General features: G+C 41.3%; 1 protein-coding gene across 1 annotated transcript; it reads left to right on the top strand.

Moving 5' to 3' along the window:
• Window positions 1–19,027: 19,027 nt before the first annotated feature.
• On the top strand, window positions 19,028–19,582 carry ANXA2R (annexin A2 receptor). The gene has a single exon (XM_037798946.1). The coding sequence runs from the start codon at window positions 19,028–19,030 to the stop codon at window positions 19,580–19,582; it is 555 nt and encodes a 184-aa protein (XP_037654874.1).
• Window positions 19,583–23,520: the final 3,938 nt, after the last annotated feature.

Here is a 23,520-nt window from a genome sequence, read left to right as displayed (position 1 = left end):
CAATTTCTCCCTGAAACAGAGATGACATAATCTCATTTAAGAAGATGACATTATTTAGATTCAGAAAAGGCAAAGTAAGTGTTTCAATATACTTTGAACCTTTATTGAACAAAATGCAGGGAACAGCAGACGAGGACAAGGAATTAATTGAAAAATAAAGAATAAATGGAGAAATATAATTCAGCATTTCCCCCCTTGTTCTGGTATGCTAAAGCTGCCATTACGCAAAATACCAGAAATGGATTGGCTTTTATAAAGGAGATTTATTAAGTTACAACGTTACAGTTCTAAGGCCATAAAAGTGTCCAAACTAAGCCATCAACAAGAGGATACCTTCACTGAAGAAAGGCCAATGGGATCTGGGACACCTCTGTCAGCTGGGAAGGCATGTGGCTGGCATCTGCTGGTCTTTTGCTGCTGGGTTCTGGTTTCAAAAATGGCTTTCTTCAAAGTGTCTCTGGGCTCTGTCTCTCTTAGCTTCTCTCTCTGAATTTCTGTGCATGCTTGCTTGTTCTCCCAGGGAGTTTCTCTTTAAGCATCTGGGGGTCCTTTCTTAGCTTCTCTGGGGCAAACTCTGGATTACAAGTCTTAGCTTCTCTCCAAAATGTCTCTCTCAGCTTCTCTGAGCTCCTTCTCTCCATGAACTGTCTTAAAGAACTCCAGTAAACTAATCAAGACCCACCCTGAATGGGCAGGTTCACACCTCCATTAAAATAATTTAATCAAAGTTCCCACCCATAGTTGGCTGGGTCACATCTCCATTGAAACATTCATTCAAAATGTCCCAACCCACAAGATTGGATTAAAACATCATGGCTCCATAACAGCTTCAAACCAGCACATCCCTAGTATTAAATACTGAAGTTTAAGCTCTGTTTTGGGCCCAATTATTATTATTGTTGTTGTTACCAATGTTGTTATTGCTATTGTTTTGTCTTAAAAGACACATGCAGAGGGTTTAAGAAAGCTTGAGGTTCACAAAGTACTGAAATGGCCTGTTGATATGTCTGTTTCTCCCTTACATTGGAGTTTCTTGAGGACAGGATTATGTCTTGTCTGTGGTGTCTCAGAGCTCAAAAGAGGCAGGGCCACTCACATTTTTGGAGGTTAATAATGTATTTTAAAATTCAAGAAATTCGAAAACAAGGTTTTAAAAATTATGGACTATTTTAAATACTAACACAACAAATTTCTGCTTTTTCATACACTGAAATATAATACAGTAATTATGTTTTTCAGAAGATAAGTGACAAGATCATTAGAAAGAATATATTAATTCATAGTGCCCTGTAGGGGCAAAATTTTAAAGTTGTTGAACTGCCATCTTTCAATCCTGTGCCTGTAGTTCTGTATCCATTTGTTGCCCTTCACATATATGAATCCTGGAGTCAGATGGATGATATGAATCTCTTACACTGGTTCTAGTCTTACTCATCTTTGTACCATGAGCTTAGCTCAGTTTTTGGTTCATAGCGGGCATTCAACAAATGTTTGCTGACGTGTTTTTAAACTAAATTATCTTAAGAATGATTCATTTGAGTTCTCTGAAAGTCAAGACATCAGAAAATGAGTTTGCTATTCAGTTGCTAGGACTCCTAAACCTCTATTCTACATGTAATTTTCAGACTTTGCAGTGCTGTTACTAAACTTCTAGTGCATGATTTTCTTTGAAGTTCCTTCATAGCATGATTCAAATCTTTCATATGGAAAAATATAAGCTAAATTCAGGGAATGAAAGTATGTGGGGGGGGGAGGGTGTGTGCATGGGTGGTAAACTTACACAAAAGTCACTTTGTCAGCTGTTGACCCCATGAGCACACTTTATTAGAGATAAACTCAAGGCTGATTCATTCAGAGAGAGCCATCTCAGGTATGTGCTAGAGTAGATGAACACCCTAGAATAACCTAGAAATATCCAAACCATCCCAGCTCCCCCAGACCGGGAAGTCCAAGGCTAAGTGTTTGTGACCATGGGAGTTTGCTGGAGCTCAGCCTTTTTATTCCACACATTCTAGCTAGATGATCTCACCCATGTCCTTGCTTAATAAATCCAGATCTATATTTCTAGCTTAGGCATTGGTGTGCAGCTCTGGGCTGGTAGCTCTGCTGGGATGCCCGTCAGGCACCTCAATACCACATCTTCTGCACATCAAATTTTCTCCTCTTACTGAGATATTCTATTCTTCGTTGTTAACATCACATCTAGCCTGAGTCAGAAATCTGAGAAGCATTCCTTTTCTTTTTATTCTCTCACTTTTCTCTCTCTCAAACACATACATCTGATTAGCATATGACCAAGACCTGTTGATTTCAACCCCTTAATGAATCTTGAACTATTGACTAACAATCTGTCTGGAAAGCTTTTGAAATTTTATGAAGACGGTTTGATAGGTTTATATCTTTTCACAAACCACATAACATTATATAAAACAATGGTACAGTTAACCCCCAAATTTGTGAACTGTAAAATGTGTGAGTTTATGCATAGCAAAAAAAGTGATTTAAAAAAGAACCAAAATGTTGACACTGACTTTCTTTTGGTGGTGGAATGATAGAATGTTTTACTTTTCTTACTTACAAGGCTCAGCATTTTCTAAATATCTACACCAAGCATACATCATTAGACATGGCTCCATGAAGACGGAGATGTTTATATTGTTCACTTCTGTCTCTGAAGTGCCCTGAACAGTGCCTTACACATAGTAGGTACTCAATAAATATTGGTTGATGAATGAATCTTTATAATATAAAAAATGCTCTGAAAAGGAATAAATACCGATTAAAATTCCATTTCTCCGTGTTCCGGGATTGTATCTTATTTTAATAAAATCCCCATCCGTTTCTTCAGATTCTCTGTGGCTAACTGTGGTCAGCTGCGGTCACACCTGAGGAAGTAGCCTCTGGTTCTTGATCTTTTAGGACTCGACTTTATGAACATTCACACTGAATCCCTTCTTTCACCTTCCCCAGCAGACATTGCTAGGCATAATGGTCTAAAACTGACAGTTTTCTCTTCCACTTTTTTTGGGAGACAGCAGAACCTCTTCCTAGTGCCTGAATTTAGACAGGCAATGTGGTTCAGTTTTCTTAGGACCCGCGTGTGCGGCTGTCCCACGCTGTGCGTTCCAGGGTCGCTCCGGACTTGTGTCACGCTAGAGCTCGTGATGCTGCTGCCCCCTAGTGGTGCATAGGCCCGTGTAGAACTCACTGCTTTTCTCCCAACACAAGGCGCCCGACAACTTCCAGCCGAGAGGTTCTCATGCGCCGAAAGTGGCTGGGCTGTTGAAATCAGCCACAGTCCACCGTCCTCACACCAAGGCAAACCGAAATAATCCAGTCCAGCGGGAGGAATCGCCAGGCCCAGCACTGGAAGGGCGAGCTGAGGCTGTGGTTCCTCAAACTGAGATGCAGAGTCTGAACGCTGGTCCTCTTGAGCGCCACTCTCTGCTTGCGGAGACGCAAAACCAAGGCGACTCGGGAAGAGGATAGAGTGATTCTCCTGGCCGGGGACCCGTGGCAAAAATATCTTCTTTGGTGGCAAATAAATTTAGGGGACCGGTGGGGAGGAGGCAGTACTCTTTGGTGCACGAAAGGTGACATGTCCGTCGTAGTCTGATTTGTCCCTCAATTCTCTAGGTTTTTGGTTTTGTTTTGTTTGTTTTGTTTTGTTTTGTTTTGTTTTTGCTTCCCAACACAAGGTTTCCTAACCTCTCATTTTTTTCTTTCTTCCACCTTACTTTAATCCCTGATCTCTGGCTTCACCTGCTCTGATAGCTCCAAGCCTGTGTGCCCTCATCATCTTTTCCAAGCCTGCAAGCAAGACTTATGCAGCCTTTAAGGAGTGTGGCATAAATGGGGATGGTATTTAAAATGAGCTCCAATCCTCTCTTGTTCTCCTCATTCTCTCTCCTCTCTCAGATACACTTAAGTCCACTGTCATGAAAGGATAGATTCAGTGATATAAATGCCATAAAAGGAGTAGACCAATGGAACAATGGAACAGAATATCGCACCTAAAACCAGCTCAGCACAAATATGGGGGCTAAAGTATTTCACAGAATCTAAACACCATCATTTGTAATACATACCCTGATTCTAAATATGTTAAAATAAGAAAAAGTGTCTTAGAATTCCTCCGTTTATAACAAATCTCCAGTTTTTGAAGCCATCTCTTTCCCCTTCCTAAATCCACTGGGCTCTGATATTCCATTGCTGGGTCACCTCCCTGTATGGAAGCTCTAGTCACACCACTTGCTCTCAGAACTTTTCCAAGTGTGGTAGGCAGCCTCTGAGGTGGCCTCCAGTGAGGTCCAGTTCCCTTTTCTGCTTGGTTTTCCATTTTTAGGATCTCCTCTGTCCTCACCACCCCTTGCCTCCTGCTTTTGAAGTCCTGACTTGAGATAGAAGGCTGGACTTTTTAAAAAGCTTTATTGACATTTCCTTGATATGCAATAAACAGCACATACTTACAGTGTATAATTTACAGCATGTAGCTTAAAATGTATAATTTGTGAAATTATCACCATAGTCAAGAGAATGAACGTATCCATTACCTCCAGAAGATTTCTTGCACTCTTTTGTAATACTTCACCCTTCCCTTCCCTTTCCTTACCCCACCCCCTCAGGCAACTACTGACCTGCCTTCTGTAGCTAAATATTAATTTGATTTTCTAGTATTTTAATATTAAAATGGTGTTTCAAAATTTCATAGATTGGAAAATAAGATGGCCCTTTAATTTTACAAAACCCCTTATCTACTTTTTCTTCTGGGAATCAACTTGTGGTTAAATATCGGGTGTCCTTCTAGGGAATCAATAAAATTGACCTTGGAATTGTGTAAGCTATTAAGGTCTTATGTCTCAACTCCAAACTCCATCTTTTATACTCTGTTTTCTGAAGCTGGAGTTGGGACTCTGCAAACTGCCTTTCTGCTAAGCCCTCCCTTAGCAGATGCTAGAGGGAAACTGCAAGACTGGAGGGGAGAGCAGGGACTTTCTCCTTCCTTGCTGCTTCTGTGATTTTCCTACAGATTGCCCTGAAGCTCCTTTTTCATCCCTGGAGTTTTCGTTCTCTTTTCACAACAGTGCTTGAATCCAGTTTGCTGAATTTTTTTAAGTACATGTACAACCAAACCCACCAAAAGACACCAGCATCAGTCGGCAGAGGTCCACTCCTAAGTGATATGGGTCCCAGACCTACAACCCTTCCCCTGACCTCAGAGAACCAGCACCAGCAAAGTAGAGCCACTTCCTCTCCAGTCTGGGTTTCAGCTCAGCAAGTCCTCTTTTTTAAAAGTTTAATAATTCCAAGCATCCTCCCTTTGTTCCCCAACTGCTTCCTGCTGCTGCTATCTTTGCTGTTGTTAGAGTTCTCTTTTTACTCTTTCGGTTATCTAATTGATACCTTCCTACCTAGTTTTCAGGTCTATATTTTAAATTCTATCTCTTCAAATAACTGGTGTGATTTCTGAGCAGATTTTGATTGTTAAAGGAATAAGTAAATATATTTGTTGGGCTTCCTGTTAAAAGATTTTTCTTGTCTACAGTTATTTGATACTTTCTTTTCTTTTTAAAGAAAACACACAGAAGGAACTGTATACACAAAATAATGGTGTAGTACTTGTAGTGGGTTGAATGGTGGCCCCAAAAGATATGTTCACATCTTCATCTCCAGAATCTGCAAAGTTTACCTTATTTAGAAAACAGGTCTTTGCAGATGTACTTAAGTTAAGGATTTTAAGATGAGGGGATTGTCCTGAGTGTATACTACATCCAATGACAAGAACTCTTACAAGAGTGAGAAGGTCCGCACTGGCCATGAGACGAGACCCCGGGGACGTGGTGTGCTAGCCCAGGCCGGCGGTCTCCCTGCCTACCAGGAACTTAAGTGATGCTGTTTGCAGTCAACATTAGCGGCAGGAGGGCAGGGAGAGACGAGGCAAATCTATTAGTCAATCAGAATCAAATCTTAGCATTCGTCCAGGCGACGCACATTTATTGAGCCCCCTTCTGTATGGCCTGCTAGAGGCAGCGAAGGTGAATCAAACACCGACCTATCCTACCCTTGAACTTACAGGAACCTCTGGGAGGAGAATAAATTGTGCAATGAGGGGAAGGCAGCCCCGGGAAAATTATATTGGAGACACGGACCGAGACAAAAAGCCAAAAAAGAAAAGGTTTTTAAAATAAAAAAAAAAATATATATATATATATATATATGAACCAAGAGGCCTGAGGCCTGAGTCGAGCTGGAGGGGGCGGGCGGGGGAAACAAGCTAGCGCACTGCCCCGAGCCTGGGGTTGGAAGAGCTCCTTCCGTGGCCCGACAATTCTGCAATCTCACTTAGGCCGCTGGAGGCCCCCGCCTACCTCCCCCGGAAAAGTCCGGTGTCTGTGACCTTCTGACTCTGCCTGGAGCAGGGAAAACAGCTGAAACTCCAACCAGGCGGTGTGAGCTGCGCTGATACAGTCAGAGGAGGGAGCCCGTGGAAATTCATGACTAAAATAAGGCCTGGCTGGGGATTTCACTGACCTCTGCGCTCCCCTGCCCTGCAAATTCGGGGAGTTGAGAGATGACTGTAAGCCTTTCCACCGCACCTCCGGTCAGTTACCCCGCTGCTGAGTGACCTAGCTGTGGGAAGGGTTGATGGGAAAAAAATGGGGTCACTAGTGGGACTGGGTGAAGAATTAGCCGCGGGTGCAGTTGGGGCGGGGGGGGGGGCAGTCTTAATTGGCAGTGTCCTTGACAACCGAGAGGACTGAGATTCACACGCTGACCAGACTGGCAGTGTATTTCCTTCAGGTCGCTTTGGAGAGCTCCCACTTCCTGTTTATGTTTCACAAGCGTCAAACTTATTAGCAAGTATGAGAAATGCCTCCTTTCCTAACTGCTAACTGGCGTGACCTCACTTGGGGGCGCAGCGATCCCTCCCTCCTTGCATGTACTTTTGTTGGCTTTTCTTATCAGTCAATTCTGGAGAAAATGACTGCACCTCAGCTTCCTGCTTGGAGGAAGACAGCGGGACCAGAGGCTGAGGAGGGAGCTGTAGTTCGTCCTGGGTATGCGCTTTCTATCCAAGGTGACCTGCTCCGCTGTGTGACTTTAATAAGGGCGGAGAGTTGTCATGACTGCGTCAAAACCACAGTTCCACCACGCATGAAGGAGTTCCTGAAAAATATGCAAGAATAAATGAAGGAGCAGCATGTAAAATTGACAGCTTTTGACTACTAGGGTGTGCGGTTTGGAGGGTAAGGTTTTGTGACTTTTAGGGGCTTGGTGTGTTGCATGGTCCTCATCACTTTAACCCCTTGATTACGGAAGGTATTGAATGTATTATAATATCTTGAGTGCTAACTGAAATATTTTATCATAGAGGACAAATGTATGTTTGTTACTTAGAAGGGTCTATTTAATAAAATGCACAGCACTGAAAAAAAAAAAAAGAGTGAGAAAAAGGGAGATTTGACACAGAAGAGGAAGAGGCCACGTGGCCATGGAGTCAGAGTCTGGAGGGATGGAGCCACTAGTCAAGGAATGCCAACCGCCACCAGCAGGTGGAAGAGGTAGAGAAGAGATTCTCCTGTGGGGCCTTTGGAGAAATGAGGCGCCGCTGACACATGATTTCAACTGTCAGGTCTCCAGAATGACGAGAGAATACGTTTCCATTGTTCTAACACACAGTTTGTGTTAATTTGTTACAACAGCCACAGGAAACTAAAACAGGCTATTTCATTTACTATGCCATGGTCATCTTTTCAAATAATCTATTCTATTTGACTTGTAAGAGTTGAAAAATATATCATTGTGTACATGTACCATAATCTATTTTTCTAGTCACTTAATGAATCAGTTCACAATTTTTCTCTATGACAAATCTTTACTTATGGAAATATATCTGTAAGATAAATTCCTAGATATAGAAGAGCTGGATCAAGAGAGTAATCCCCAATATTGAAAAAAATAGTGACCTAGAATTTTCCTGAACTGATTAAAAAGAATCTACAGATAAAGCAGGGTATATATTAACCACAATAAATAAAAAGAAATCCACACGCAGATATATTATGAAGAAACTGCACACAACCCAAAAATTAAATAAAAGACCTGAAAAGTCACAGAGAAAGAAGCCAGGTCAACTACAAAGAACAAACAATAAGCTACTAGAAGACTTTAAAAAAAAAAAACACAATAATTTATCCATTCTCACAACAACTATATGTAGCAATTACTATTATTATTTCTATTTCAAGATAAGGAAACTCTGGCTCAGAGGTATTAAGCCCAAGATCCTATAAAGGCATGGCAACAAGGAGCTTAGAAACCCTGTTGAGTGAAAAAAGCAGGTCATAGAACACTGCTTCAGCCATATGCAGCACGGATGACTCTCAGAACCATAATAGTGAAAAAAGCAGGTGGTAGGAAGCTATAAACCAAATACTGTTTTTATAATGCTCATAAACAAACTAAATGATACATTGCTTAGAAATACATACATATATGATTAAATTATTTTTAAAAACCAAAAGAGTGATATACACAAAATTCAAGATAGTGGTTATCCAGGAAGGGTAGCCAAAAGGATGGGACGGGAGAAGCACAGGGTTGCAAACACAAAGGTAATGTGCTGGTTCTTAGATTAAGTGTAAACAGGTATTCATTGCATAATTATGCTTAAAATTTATTTACACATGTAACCTATGTTCTTTTGCATTCATTAAATGTAACAAAAATAAAATCAAGAAATATCACTGTTCTGGTTTGCTAATGCTGCTGGAATGCAAAACACCAGAGATGGATTGGCTTTTATAAAAGGGGGTTTATTTGGTTACTCAGTTACAGTTTTAAGGCCATAAAGTGTCCAAGGTAACACATCAGCAATCGGGTACCTTCACTGGATGATGGGCAATGGTGTCCAGAAAACCTCTGTTAGCTGGGAAACCACGTGGCTGGCATCTGCTCCAAAGTTCTGGTTTCAAAATGGCTTTCTCCCAGGATGTTCCTCTCTAGGCTGCAGTTCCTCAAAAATGTCACTCTTAGTTGCCCTTGGGGTATCTGTCCTCTCTCAGCTTATCCAGAGCAAGAGTCTGCTTTCAATAGCTGTCTTCAAACTGTCTCTCATCTGCAGCTCCTGTGCTTTCTTTAAAGTTTCCCTCTTGTCTGTAGCTCCTCTTCAAAATACCACTCACAGCTGCACTGAGTTCCCTCTGCCCCTCAGCTCATTTATATGACTCCACTGATAACTTAGACCCATCCCAAATGGGCGGAGCAACACCTCCATGGAAATTATCCAATCAGAGTCATCACCCACAGCTGGGTGGGGCACATTCCAAAGAAACACTCAAAGAATTACAACCTAATCAACACTGATAATGTCTGCCCACACAAGATTACATCAAAGATAATGGTGTTTGAGGGGACATAATACATTCAAACTGGCACAATCACCAAAAAAAAAAAAAAAAAAAAAAGAATAAGCCCATTTACATTTTAAATCCATATTGCTATGTTATCCTATGAAAGAAATGTTTTGGAGTTTCAATTTCCACTAACACTGGGTATAATAAAAATATTGAATCTTTTCTAATCTGTTGGATGAAAAATGTATCTCAATGTTTTAATTTGCATTTCATTGATTTAGTGTGGTTGGGCATCTTTTTCCTATGGTTTTTGGGAAGTAGAAAAGCAGCCTTGACATCCAGGAGCTGGCCTGGTACTATCAGCTAAGCCTTACCGTTGCTAGGAGCTGACCTGAAACTCAAAGTAGGTCTTGGTGTTCTTCTGCATTACATACACCATTTCACAAAACATCAACATCAGACAAGGGCACCAGTGTCCATGACAGACCAAGACAAAAACAAGGCAAAACCATCATCATGTCACAACCTAGAAAAACATGAACATTGTCTAAGCCCAAAAAATGACTGAAAATGTCCCTACGCTGGTCAGTATGAGTGACTGCTGCTTCTTTATATATTACAACTTTAGCTTTTGTTTAGTTTTGCCTCTTTCTGGGAAGATATATTAAGATACCCAATCATAGAACTACCCCTGTTCTCTAAAAGCATGCAGTCCAGGACAAAGTCCTACTTCCTCAAAATCACTTAACACAAGACCACATCCTATAAGTCCTTTCTAATTCCTTCTTACTCAAAGACTTCACAGCTCCCCATGGTGTACTCTTCAACCTTGTACAATGAGTAATAAGCCCAATTGTTCAATGGCAGGTATGTTCCTGATGGTCTTTGTCTAGAGGGTCTGGGCACATTCAATGAATTCTGTTAATGGAATTAAACTTTACTAACAATTTAAACATATTTCTCCTCAGTGATTCCATTCAACTTGATTTATGGGTATTTGGCGTATGTGGAATAAAATATTTAAAGTTTTACATATTTAAATATATCAATCCTTTTCACCTTATGTTCAGATTTTACATCCAGCTTTGCTTGTGTAAGAATGGTCCAGCAAATCTGGGTACAAACCAAGATTTGATGAAATGTTGTTAATAATAAGAAAGATAATAATTACTTCCATTGAATGTTAGTATTGTCAAACACTATTCTAAGTTCTTCACAGACATTAGCTTATCTAATCTGCATTGGAGAATTGTGGCTCTGAGAATTGCCTAAGCTATTTTTCCAAGATTGTACAGGTAGATAGAAATGGGCAAAAGGGATTGGAAACATTTTTTCGGACTTTGATATCTTTGCTCTGAGACAGTACAATGTTCTCTGTCAGCCCTTTAATTGCTAATGCTTATTTAACACCCTGATCTTGAAATAAGTTTAGGAGCAATTTTATAAAGAGTTAACAAGAGCTTTCTTGTGTAGTTGTGTCTTCATTCTAACTTTTATTCCATTTTTTCTCATGTGCACAAAACTGGATTTATGGATTAATCAAAATTCTTGGTTCATGACACGTTCTCACCACTTGTCCAATTATGTCAGTATATATATATACACACACACACAATTTATATAGATTTGATTCTCATTATTCATGGTATTTATGTCCTATAAAGTGCTGTAAACACTGAATTAGTGAATACTGAACCACTGCTCCCAGGGGAAATACATGGTTAGGTTCCTGTGAGCCCGGTCACATTTTCATTAACAGATCAATACAAAGCCATGTTTTATGTATGTTTCTGTTTAAAGAAACCTCATTTAATATATATTGTTGATTCATTAACACTGGCCTCACTGCTAACAGTACTGTAACTCACACCTGAACAAAGCTTGTCTAACACTTGTATCTTCTCTGTAAGGTATGCATAAGCCTTCTTGCACTTAGAAGTACTAGACAGCACTTCAGAATTATGCTTGGGGGCCATTTAAAACAGTAAAATTCCCAACAAAAGAGCACAAAAATGCCAAAAAAAAAAAATGTGGCACTATGTATACCATGAAAAAGACACTTGTTTACAGTATGGGAACTGAAATACAAAGGCAGAGCAATGCTTTATTTGATCTCAGCTAGGAATATGTGCATCAGGAAACTCAAATTTTTTACCACTCTGTGCATGTTTGCAAATGACCACAGAAGTCCTATGGGTATTGATTTTGGGATTACAAACAAATTTTGATGAGTAGGTGAATTTGCAAATACAGTTCCATAAGGATCAACTGTACATGTTATAATATATTATTCATTATATTATATATTTATCATATTGTATATTATCTTTTATATAACTATGGATATATTTATATTTATAATATTTTAAATGTATGCATAAAAAAGCCCCATAAACCTGTCCCAAACAAAATCTGGAATCTTCGAATGCTCTAATTATTATAACTCAGTCACAATTATCTGATTACTTTCATTCCTATCTCCTTTATATCCCTTTTCTCCTCTGTTCTCCATCTCACAGTGTCTTATCTGTCTTATTCCTAACCTGTTTATCCCTAAATCATTTTTATTTTTGACTCCAGTCCTTTACTTCCCTTCCCTGAATTGAGGGAGGCAGAATGCAGAGGTGTGAAAAGGTAGGAAGGAATAGAGATGGTGAGGAACAAAGTTGGAGGAGAAGGACTTGAAATACATTGTGTTAAGTATGTTCTAGGCCAGTGATTATTTCAGAATGCTGATTGGCCTATTCTATTGATACAATTTTTTTTCTTCAAAGTGATTTACCTAGAGTAAAGTGGACTGTATTAGTCAGGGTTCTCTAGGGTAACAGAACCAACAGGAGATATCTGTAAATATGATATTTTATAAAAGTGCCTCACACAACTGTGGGGATACATGAGTCCAAATTCTATGAAGCAGGCTGTAAGGTGGCAACTCCAATGAAGGTCTTCAGTGAACTCCCCAGGAGACCTGACCAGCTGCCTGAAGAAGTGAAAATTCTCTCTTCTTCCTTAAAAGTTTTCAACTGATTAGATTAAATCCAACTGATTGGATTCTCTCATTGCAGAAGACACTCCCTCTGTTGATCATAGAAGTAATCAGTCACAGGTGCAATCAGTTGACTGATGATTTAATAAACCAGCCTTCTGGTTTATTAATCAGCCATGAAATGTCCTTGCAGTAACAGTTAGGCCAGTTCTTGCTTGACTAAACAACTGGGCACTGTCAACCCATGTGTGAAGTTATCACTTTTTATCCCAAATAGGTTCATAAGCTTCTTCTGGATGCCCTTCAGTTCAGTATCATAAAGGAGAACATAAGCAAGTGTATGAAATAGCTATGCTGGCTTTTTGTAGTTACTGTTTTCATTGTTGTTGTTATTGTTAGTCTTTACTTGGTTTCATATTTCATTAAAATGTAGATGCCCCAATTGTAAGCATCGTTTTTATTTGTGAACTATTAGGAATGAAAAAATCCCCCACTAATCAAACAATTTCAAATACTAAGACACAATGTCTCCTAAAAGCAGTGCCTGACTCAAGGATTAGGAGGCAGATAGTTTATTTGGGAGAAAAACTTGGGAAGTAGAAGTGAGGAAAAAGTAAGTCATGGAAGAGAATAAAGTCAATACACTGTGTGTGAATCAGCCAGTTACTGCACTTACATCTGGAGCTCAATCTCACTGTAACTCTCTGAGAAAATGTGTAGAATAAGCCCTAGCATTGCCCTGTGGAGGACAGGGAAGAAAGATCATTCATCCATTGTATTCCATTCTCCAAATTATGAGGATTGCATCCAGGACTATTAACTCCTCAGCACTTTGGGTTTTTCCTGTGTGTGGCTGAGTTGCATTACAAAGCTTCAGAGAAAGCAGAGGGACTCTAGTATAGGTTTGATGTAGTACGCTAGCAAGAAGAGAAGAAGGGAACTGTCCAGGGCAGTTGTTCTGAAATCAAATGAGCTCAAATGATGCAGTCAGAGATCATAAGCATCACTGCCGTACATTCCTTGTACAACACAAATCCATGTGTGTTATACTAAGTCCATTATGCCACTAAATCTTCAAATGGTGGTTGGTAGCAACTCTAAAAAAAGATTTATGGCAGAGGTTTAGTGGAACAATGCATTGTCTTCATAACTGGCAGCAGCTCACAATATATTAAGATTCAACTTCTCCCTTCTCCACTACCCATTCTAGATTTTCCTCACCTTTAGGCAGCATTTCTATGGAATTAGGTTACTGACCTGTTAGGGGAATCCTAGACTTTTATCTCTGAGGATATGAACTCTTGATAAGCCTTTGTTAGTTCAGAGTTTCTGCAATTGCCTGATTATTATAACTATCATGGTGAACCCCCAAGTTCCATATATGCCCCAATTATGAAGTGTATCATGATAATTAGGATTATTGGTATAGCTGTCCTTTTTTGCCATCAGTCTACCATCACACAGACCACAAGTGACCAGGCAGTAATTACATCTTTAGGTTTAGTGTAAAACTAAAATCTCTTCCCAATCCAACAGAGTCTAGGTCTACAGGAAAAAAATTTACTTTTCCCCAGCTTTTCATTTATCAGTTTTTCTCATGGTGTCCCTGCGGGAGCCCTGGGCTCAGGGCCTTCCTAAGGGCCTTGAAGACTGTGTACACAGAGGCTTACATGACCTAGGTCAGTTAAGGGTTAACCTACCCCCCTTGTAAAATCAGGCCTCCTGCACCAAATATTAATCTATAGCTTACCTCCTTCATGAATTCACTGAGATTGTATCACTCTGTTGTTATCTACAAAGTAACCTATAATCCTCCCCACTTTCCTGTTCAATACTGTTCTGGTTTGCTAATGCTGCCATTTTGCAAAACACCAGAAATGGACTGGCTTTTATAAAGGGGGTTTATTTGGTTACAAAGTTACAGTCTTAAGGCCATTAAGTGTCCAAGGTAAGTCATCAACAACAGGGTACCTTCACTGGAGAAAGGCCATTGGTATCAGGAAAACCTCTGTTAGATGGGAAGGCATGTGGCTGGTGTCTGCTTGCTCCCAGGTTATGTTTCAAAATGGCATTCTCCAAAATGTCAGTGTCAGCTTTCAATGACCATCTTCCAAATGTGTCCCTCAGCTGCAGCTCCTGAGGTCCTTCTGTTTGTGAGCCCCTTTATAAGACTCCAGTGAACTAATGAAGGCCCAAGCTGAATGGGTGGAGCCACACCTCCATGGAAACATTCAATCAGAGGTCACACTCTAACCAAAGGTGTCACTCATGGTTGGGTGGGCCACATCTCCATGGAAACAAACTAATCCCAATATGCCACAAGATTGGATTAAAAGATCATGGCTTTTTCTTGCCTCCAAACTGGCACAAATACAATCAATCCTCCCCTATGTCACAAGACCCCCATTCCTACGCTTATGCTCTCCTACCCTTTGGAATGTCTTTGTCTCAAGCCCCTATAACTGGCTTGACCAGTTTCCCCCAAAGGGTGGATTACCTTCTCACTGAGTTCTGCACCTGCCACCATCAGAGCTGTTTTTTTCTTGCTCCCATAAGTAACTGCACATAAAAGCTCATGTCTCAGACTGTGCCCGGTGTCTTCTTTGGTCTGTCAGCTGGGAAAGCCCCCTTGGGCCATGACAGTCCCCCAATGAATAGAAATCCTTCTTACTGTATACAAGGAGGCTTCTCACTCCATTTTTGAAGGTGCATTATGACAGTATTTCCAGGGCATATAATATTTACATACTATTCTTGCCACTTTTCCTCTTCTTTAATTTTAGTTCTACATAGCTCTTAAACCGAAGGTTATACTGAAGAATCTCTGATAATTTATTTGCTGTATATTCCCTGAATTCTTTCATGCTTCTAAATTTCTGTAGCCTTTAAACTTGAAGGTCACTATAAATTCATGATTAAATTTTACTTTTCAAAAAAACAAAAGTTTCAACTCTATCCAGTAAGAAGGCCTAGGTGCAAAGGTCAACCAAATAGTAATGAGCTCACCAATGACAATGCTGTGATCTATCTCTACATTCCATTTCCCAATAAAAAGGACAAGATCCTTGAAGAAATGACTGATTCCAGGTCTAGGACAAGAAAATTAACAACTGAGTCTGAGACAGTTTATTGTACCAGAAAGCAAGAGAACTGTCAAAGATTATCAGGATCATGCCAAAAGAAAAAGTCATCTTGTAGGGCAGCCATTGACCGGAAATAACACAATTTAAGGATCAAATGGACTAACAGGTGAAATTAATTTAAACACTCTTTCACATCAGGTTGATTGGATGCAGCAAAGTTGCTAGAGGTGTAAACATTTGATTGAGGAGTCACACCTATAAAAAGGAAACGGAGGCAGAATTGGGAAAGGGTTGCTGTCAGACTACTATGATGAGCTTACAAAGCCTCTGCCAGATCAATGGAGGAGTTCCAGAGCAAAGGTCAATCATCAAAGTAGCACTGCATAGAAATGGTTAGGCTTTTGCTGCACCACTTGCTCAGCCATTGGCTAAAGGAGGCCTCAGAAGGGTTCACTCCACTGAAAAGCTGACAATGGCTCTGATGGAAGCTAAGAATTGGTAGTGGTTCAACTACTTATACTCCTAACAGCAGGGAAGTGGGTTCTATTGTTGAAGAGGAATTTGCACCTTACATCTTAAGGAAATCAAATACAAAAAATCATGTGTTCATAATTATACTTAAAAATCAAATCCTCCTTTTTTGCAAGTTGCTCAGGCATTCACTCTTTTCTCTGCAAATTGATAAAGGGAAAGAATTGAGTATTGATCCAACCTTTATTTTATGAGTTACATTGTAGCTGAACAAAACAACTAGTGAGAAAGAAAACACTGTTTCATAGTAGATATCCAATTAATAAATGAAGATGAGATGGCAAAATGAATTTATCACCACTTTGCCACCTGCAATATTGATCTTGGCTATGATGATCAGCTGAGGCTAAAACCATTAACGGAAACTGTGAAAGAAGGGAGCCTACTCCATCTCTGTGTTCATGCAAAAGAAAGTTTTATTCTACTCATTTCTACAGGTTTTTAGAGCATACAAGGTAGTCTCCTACGTGACTATTTTCAGGTATTTCAGGGAGGGTGCATTTTTTCTAAAGCCATAAGGTGTGATTACATGTCTTTGATCTGAAGGAACAATTTATTTCGGGCTAGATGGGAGACAGCAGGAGCAAGAGACAGGAGCATGGAAGGAGCCCAGTGACTATTCCCTTATCTAAATTGCTGCCTGCTTTCAGGCATGCAAAGCTTTTGGCCTTCCCCCAGCCTGGTGCCCGCCTTCAGGCTTCTGAGGCTAGGAAGTGGCCCTGCTGTATAGCCTATCAAGCCAGGGAAACTTCTGTGTCTGCACAGGAAACATTGATGGATACATTTATAACAAAGAGATTAGGCCAACATCACCTAAATCTACTTATCTTAGTGTTATGGTGCCCACGAGTTAAAGTACGAGACAGCCAAACAGAATTTAAAGAGCCTTTATTAGCCAGCCAGCGACTGCTCAGCTTGACTCCCTCCGCACAGGGAATTCAGTGAGCAGCCCCGACCTGTGTGCGCTGCTGCCTTATATAGACAGAAACCGTATCCTAGAAATGCAAGCAAGCTATTCTAACAGAAGCAGAGTTGGCAGTTAGCTCTTGACCACAAAAAACAATTTCACAAAGAGTTTCACTTGGAGCTGGAGCAGTTATTGATTATTAAAAGGGTTACAAAGAGTTTCACTTGGAACTGGAACAGTTATTGATTATTAAAAGGGTTACAAAGAGTTTCACTTGGACCTGGAGCAGTTATTGTTAAAAGGGTTATGCTTGGCTGATGCGTGCAACCGCAGCTTTGCCTCCCCTAAACGGTAAAGTGTGCTTCCTTTAACTGGTACAGGCCCAGTCTCACTCCCCCCTCCTCATGGCCTAATGCCGTTTACACAACACTGTTGCTTTGCAGATGTTTTGGGATTAAGGGAAAGGGACCCCACTTCACTTAGTATTATTAACAGTGAGAAAACAGATTTTGTATGCCTTATAATAAATATGGAACATTATTGCCTATAAAATTATTACCTATAAAATTCAAAGAATTATTACCTATAAAATTCAACCTAAATCTAATCAGAACTCTGGATCCAACAATTTACAAGAGCTATAAGGAATAAAAGAACTATTAAACCATACAGGAAGCAATCATCCAAATTCAGAAACTGAGAAATTCTGCAGGGGGAATTACCCAGTTTTTTCACCAAATAAAGGTAAGTAAGTCTGGGAAGGAAAATTATTACATATCATAAGAGTTTTAAGAGACATATCAACCATGTGCAATATGGTCTTTCTTTGAATCCTGATTTACAGAAATCAACTATAAAGGTATTCTAAAAACAAGTAAGCAGAAATTCAAACACAGTGATTATTAAATGATATTAAAGAATTATTGTTAAAAGTGCAAGGCACTATAGATAAATGCTGTAGTAAGCATACGTGGAGTGTTCAGATGTCTAGAACATGCACAGTTGGATGGGTCATATCTCCATGGAAACAACCTAATCCAAAGGTTCCAAGCAAATCAACACTAATACATCTGCCCCCACAAGACTGCAATAAAGAACATGGCTTTTTCTGGTGGACAGAATATATCCAAATGGGTACACTAAATGTTGAGAATAATCAGAATTTACTACAGTAAAAATAAGTATTTCATGAAGGAAATCTATACCTGTACCCACTGATGTTTTGTGAACAGAATATTTGACATAGATGAAGATATATACAATGTAATTACACTAGATATGATCTGACAAGGAAAATAGGTCCACTTACAGAAAGAATACACAAGCACACAAAACAAAATCCCTTACCATTTAACATTGGTTCTCATTAAAATCATACTTCTAAGCACGATAGTATCGATAACAATGACAATAATAACAACAGCAAATTATTTTCTGCCAGGGACTTTTGAAACATTAACTTTTTCTGTCATATATTCATAAAAACTAACTAGAGAAAACAGAACTCATATGGCTTCCTTTGTAGAGATGATAAAATAAGAACTGGTACTTAAAGAATTAACTCAGAATCACTCTTTTAGAAAGCAATGGAACTGCTTCTTAACCCAAACAGTTTGCTTCTGGAGCTTCTTGCTATTATATACAGTCCAAGACTTTTTTTTAATTCTTTAGTAATTCTCCAGCAAAAAACAAAACTGGGAAGGTAAAAGTTCAAATTAAGAATTGATTGAGCAATACCCATGACTGTCCTTCACCCACATACTAAATATCCATTAAGCATTCCCCCCTAGCACTCCTTTCCTTGGAGAAAAGGTTTCAGCCTCTGACTTAGCATTAGTGTAGCATCATTTGGGGAAACAATCAGCTTCCTACACACCAATGCCATTCAAAATAGCTTCACTTCAGCAGGCCTAATGGTACTTTTACTTTAAACCACTAATCCCATCTATCAGCAATAGAGTTTACCTTCGGGTAATTTCATCAAAGATGATTGAATTTTAGGTTAATACCACCACGCCCCGCCTTCAGAAACAATTTACTCCTGGAATGAATGCCACGCCCAGCTTCCTCCTCTCCACTGAGGCGGTCTTAAGGAGTATAAAAGCACACTCACCGCTCTCACCTGCACCCAGACACCTCTGTCTCCCTGTCGGAAGAGGACGTGATGGAGCAGCATCTTCTCTGCTGTGTACACGAGGCCTGGGATTCTGCAGGCAACGCACCTGGGCCACAGCCGCCGCCAGCCCTGAGTGCAGACGATTCTGGGCCCGGACCGCTCCCTTTCTATCCCCAGCTGGGGCAGCTCTCCTGGGACAACCAGGACTTCAACTGGCAACTGCTCTCCAGTCCCTGCGGGCTACTGTGCTGGGACTGCCCGCGACACCGACCCGGAGCCCAGAGCACCTCCGAGCGGGACACTGATCCGCCTACCTTGGACCCGACGCCGGCGACACAGAGGGAGCCAGAGGCGCTCGCACGAGAAGCAGACGATGCCCAGGAAACCCATATGAGCTCACCCCGCCGACCCCCCTCGGCCCGCCTGCCCCGCCAGGGACACACACAACTGGATCCCGAGACCCTTGAAGGCGCTGACCCTCCCCAGCGTCGCTCTCCTCCTGCCCCCGCCGTGCCCCAAGGCTCCTGGCACCGGATTCCACGCGCTGTGGCCTATTCGCTCAGGAGCTTCATCCGCCGTCGGCTTTTGGAGCTCAGATTTTAGTTCCTCTTTGGATGATTTTCGAGGAATCGATGCTACAATAACTCCTTTCTCTCTGCTCAATAGTGGTCTAAGAAGTTTTGCCTTCAAAGTTCTTTGTAAAAATTTCTCCCACTTTCTCGATAAAAACTGGGCCCCAATGCCAAAGCTTTTCTTTCTCCTGTGTCTGACTGCTGTGGAGGGACGAGAGGAGGAGCGGGTGCGGCGGGTGGCAGTGTTGGCGCGGAATCATCGGCTGTCTCGTGAACAGTGCCCAGGGGACTGGATCTCCAATGAGAAGGGGGCGAGAAGAGATTGACAGACCCTTAGCAAAAGTCTCTGACACGTGGACGAGGGCGGAGGAAGCCACTTAACCCAGAAAACATTCCTGCTGGCTCGACCAGGACCTTCTTCCCTCTGAGTCCATCTCAGAGACCCTCCTGGCTCTGCTGCCTCTGCCGCATTTTACCCACTACAAGCATGTGTAAGTTTAGCTCTTCTATAGTGCAAGGCTTCTGGCTCCCTCAGAGGCAGAGGAAATCCCAGAAAGTGTCCCTTTTGCCTCAAACCCTCCGTAACTCTCAGTCCCATGACGTGAAGCATGGCATTCTACTTGTTAGAAGCCAGTCACTGGATCCAGGCCACTTGTAAGTGTAGGCAATGACACAAGGCACTATCAGTAGGTGGGGATCGTTCGAAGCCATTAAAGAAACTGCCTATTGCCTCTTTTCCCTCAGCTCCAGTAAACATGGCTTCCTCCCTGGCCTGTGGCGAGGAAAGAATGTTGAATGAGAATGTTTGGAGCAGATACAGACTTTGGCAACTCTAGGGGCCAGAGCTGCAGCTGCCACTGATAACAGAAAGCAAAGGAAGCAAGGCTATGGCACTGTTAGTGGACCTTAACCAGGAGGGCCATAATGCTGGAACGCCATGCCTCTAAGAGCATACCACAACATACACTGCACTACGAATGGCTAAAGAATGATCCCCATACAGAGGCACTAATACTTCTGATCTGGCCTTTTGGAGCCTCAGGCAATGTCCAGAGATCTGGCATACTAAAAGGCAGTTGTGGGAGAGGTGAATAACTTGGATCATATTAGCAAGTGGGACCTGGATATTGGAAAAGCCAGAGCCCATGGATGTCAACACACATGAATTTTACCACTCATTTTGCACCCGATGTGCAAAATGGAGAGTATGTCACTTGTATGTGCAGTCTCTGAAATGACACCATGACAAATTTTGTGACTCATACATGTTTTTCAACAGGATCCTGAGCATGCAATAGTCAAAGAAAATAATGCACCAGACAAGAGCTGAACAAACAAGAATGACTTCATTCAGGGGAAGCTTTAGTGGAGGAGAGAGAACAGAAACCAATTCTGAACTTAACTATTTGAAACAAGGGACAGAAAACTTTATAAGGGCTGAAGTGGGCTAGTGAAAATTCCCCAGAGAATGACAGGGGATGGATTTACTGAGGTTGCAATTAAGATCATTAGTTTCCACCAAGATGGGTCAGGGATATACTGGGTTGCCATTAGGACCACTTGATTTGGAATGTTTTCCTTTGTAGTAATCAGGCTGCCAAGAGCCTGTAAGGGCCAGGAGAGAGCAAGAGGAAGATAAGGAGCTCTCTAGTTAGATGCCTGGATAGTTAAGGACAGGAGTGAAAGGGAGGTCAGGGGCCTAGAGTCAGCTGAAATCTGTCTAAAGTTTGGTCAAACTAAGGGAAAATTAAGGCAGCCTTGGCCACTGTATAAAACCAACTGAACTGGTTCTGTTTCACTTCTGAATATGCACACATTCTCCTAATGTCCTCTTCCATCGGGATACTGATGAGTGAGGACGAAGAAAAGGAAAAGGAACTAAGGGTTACCTTCCTGCCTTCCTTCTATGTCACTCTTTTCAGCATAACTGTCTAGTAGAGGAACTTACAGGAGAATGAAAGGATATGTGAGGGTTCCTTAGCATTTAGGCTTTGGAGGGCCCAGCGTCCCCATTCTTCGTGGTAACATGCTTAGCCTGTAGCTGTTCTGAATCTCTGAACTTCCATGAATTGAGGGTATGCTGGAATTCTCTGTTCCTGGGGCTTCACCAACATTTGCACATGGGGCACAAGAAACAGCAGACAGGCATTTGAGGTTTTTCGCCTGCTCATTCTTGTGCTCCATTGTCCCACTGATATTCACTTATAAAACAAATTCTAAGACAAAATTACTAATAATTCCATTTGGGATAGCTATTCATGAAACCAGGCATGCGTCCTGTGCCAGCTTAGATACATAATGTCCTCCATAAATGCCATATTCTTCAATGCAAATTGTGGGGGCAGACTGATTAGTCTGTTGATTAGGGTAGAAATTCTGATTGAAATATTTTCATGGAGGTGTGGCCCTGCCATTCAGGGTGGATCTTGATTAGTTCACTGGAGTATGTAAGAGAGAATTAAGAGCCAACATAGACCCAGATGCTTGCTGACATTTAGAGATGCTTGGAGATGTGGACAGAAGGATGCTTGGAGATGCTAAGCTAAGAGATGAAGCCCAGAGTTTGCCCCGGAGAAGCTAAGAGAAGACTTGAAGATTCTTAGAGAGAAAGCACTGGAATCATAGCTGAAAGCAACACAACCCCGGGAGCAATGGACCAACAGACACCAGCCATGTGCCTTCCCAGCTCTGCTGGTTTGGATGGATTATTTCCCCCAAAATGCCTTAATGTTCTTTAAGGCAATCTTGTGGGGGCCAATGTATTAGTGCTGATTAGGTTAGAATCTTTGGATTACACTGTTTCCATGGAGATGTGACTCACCCAACTGTGGGTAACACCTTTGATTAGATTATTTCCATGGAGGTGTGGCCCAACCCATTCATCGTGGGTCTTGATTAGTTTACCGGAGCTCTATTAAAGCTCAGAAACAGAAAAATCTCAGAGCCGCTGAGAGTGTAATTTTGGAGAGCAGCTAAAAGTGACATTTTGGAGATTAGCTGCAGCTTAGAGAGAGAGTTTGGAGATGGCCATTGAAAGAAGACTTTTGCTGATACTTTGCTCTGGAGACACTAAGAGAGGACAAATGCACCAAGAGCAACATTTTGAAGAATGTATAGGAACTGAGAGAGAAGCTGGAACACAACCTGGGATCAGCAGATGGCAGCCACGTGCCTTCCCAGCCAACAGAGGTTCTCAGGACACTATTGGCTTTCCCTTGGTGAAGGTATACTCATGTTGGTGCCTTAATTTGGACATTTCCATGACCTTCAGACTGTAAATTTGTAACCAAATAAATCCCTTTTATAAAAGCCAATCCATTTCTGATATTTTGCATAATGGCAGTGTTAGCAAACTGGAACACCAGCTAACAGAGGTTTTTTGGATGCCATTGGCCATTCTTCAGTGAAGGTATCCTCTTGTTGATGCCTTAAGTTTGGACACTTTTATGGCCTTAGGACTGTAACTTTGTAAACTATTAAGTCTCCCTTATAAAAACCAATCCGTTTCTGGTATTTTTGTATAACGGCAGCATTAGTAAATCAGAAGAGGCCCCTTCTGAATACAGCACCCAGTGCCATTGGATGTCACCTGTCCATGAAGTCAATCCTGATCCACAACTTACACTCCCCTTTGTGAACACAGAAGGCCTGGCCCAGGGGGATCCACTATGGGGCACAGTGCTTCAGGCTATGGCACGTGCCAGGAGCACAGAGCAGCTGGGAGCCTGAGCACAAAGACTTTTCCATGCTGCCCCTTTTTCTTCTTTGAAGGTATTCAAGAATCAATCGCCTTCATTTTTTTTCCTTGACAATTATTTGGAACGTGGAACATTGTCAGTGAACTTATATAGAATATATGGAAGACTTTTCCTTAGATTCCTCATGTCTACCCCCATTGATAAAGAATTAGGCTGCACCAGAGGGTAGGGTAGGAATAAGGTCAGGGAGGGAGTTAGGACATGCTGAATG

Source organism: Choloepus didactylus, chromosome 11 (assembly GCF_015220235.1).
Source record: "Choloepus didactylus isolate mChoDid1 chromosome 11, mChoDid1.pri, whole genome shotgun sequence".
NCBI lineage: Eukaryota > Metazoa > Chordata > Mammalia > Pilosa > Megalonychidae > Choloepus > Choloepus didactylus.
This window is presented reverse-complemented; position numbering and strand designations above follow the sequence as displayed.

Coding starts and splice junctions, on each gene's coding strand:
- ANXA2R (XM_037798946.1), top strand. CDS start 19,028: ATGGAGCAGCATCTTCTCTGCTGTGTACACGAGGCCTGGGATTCTGCA.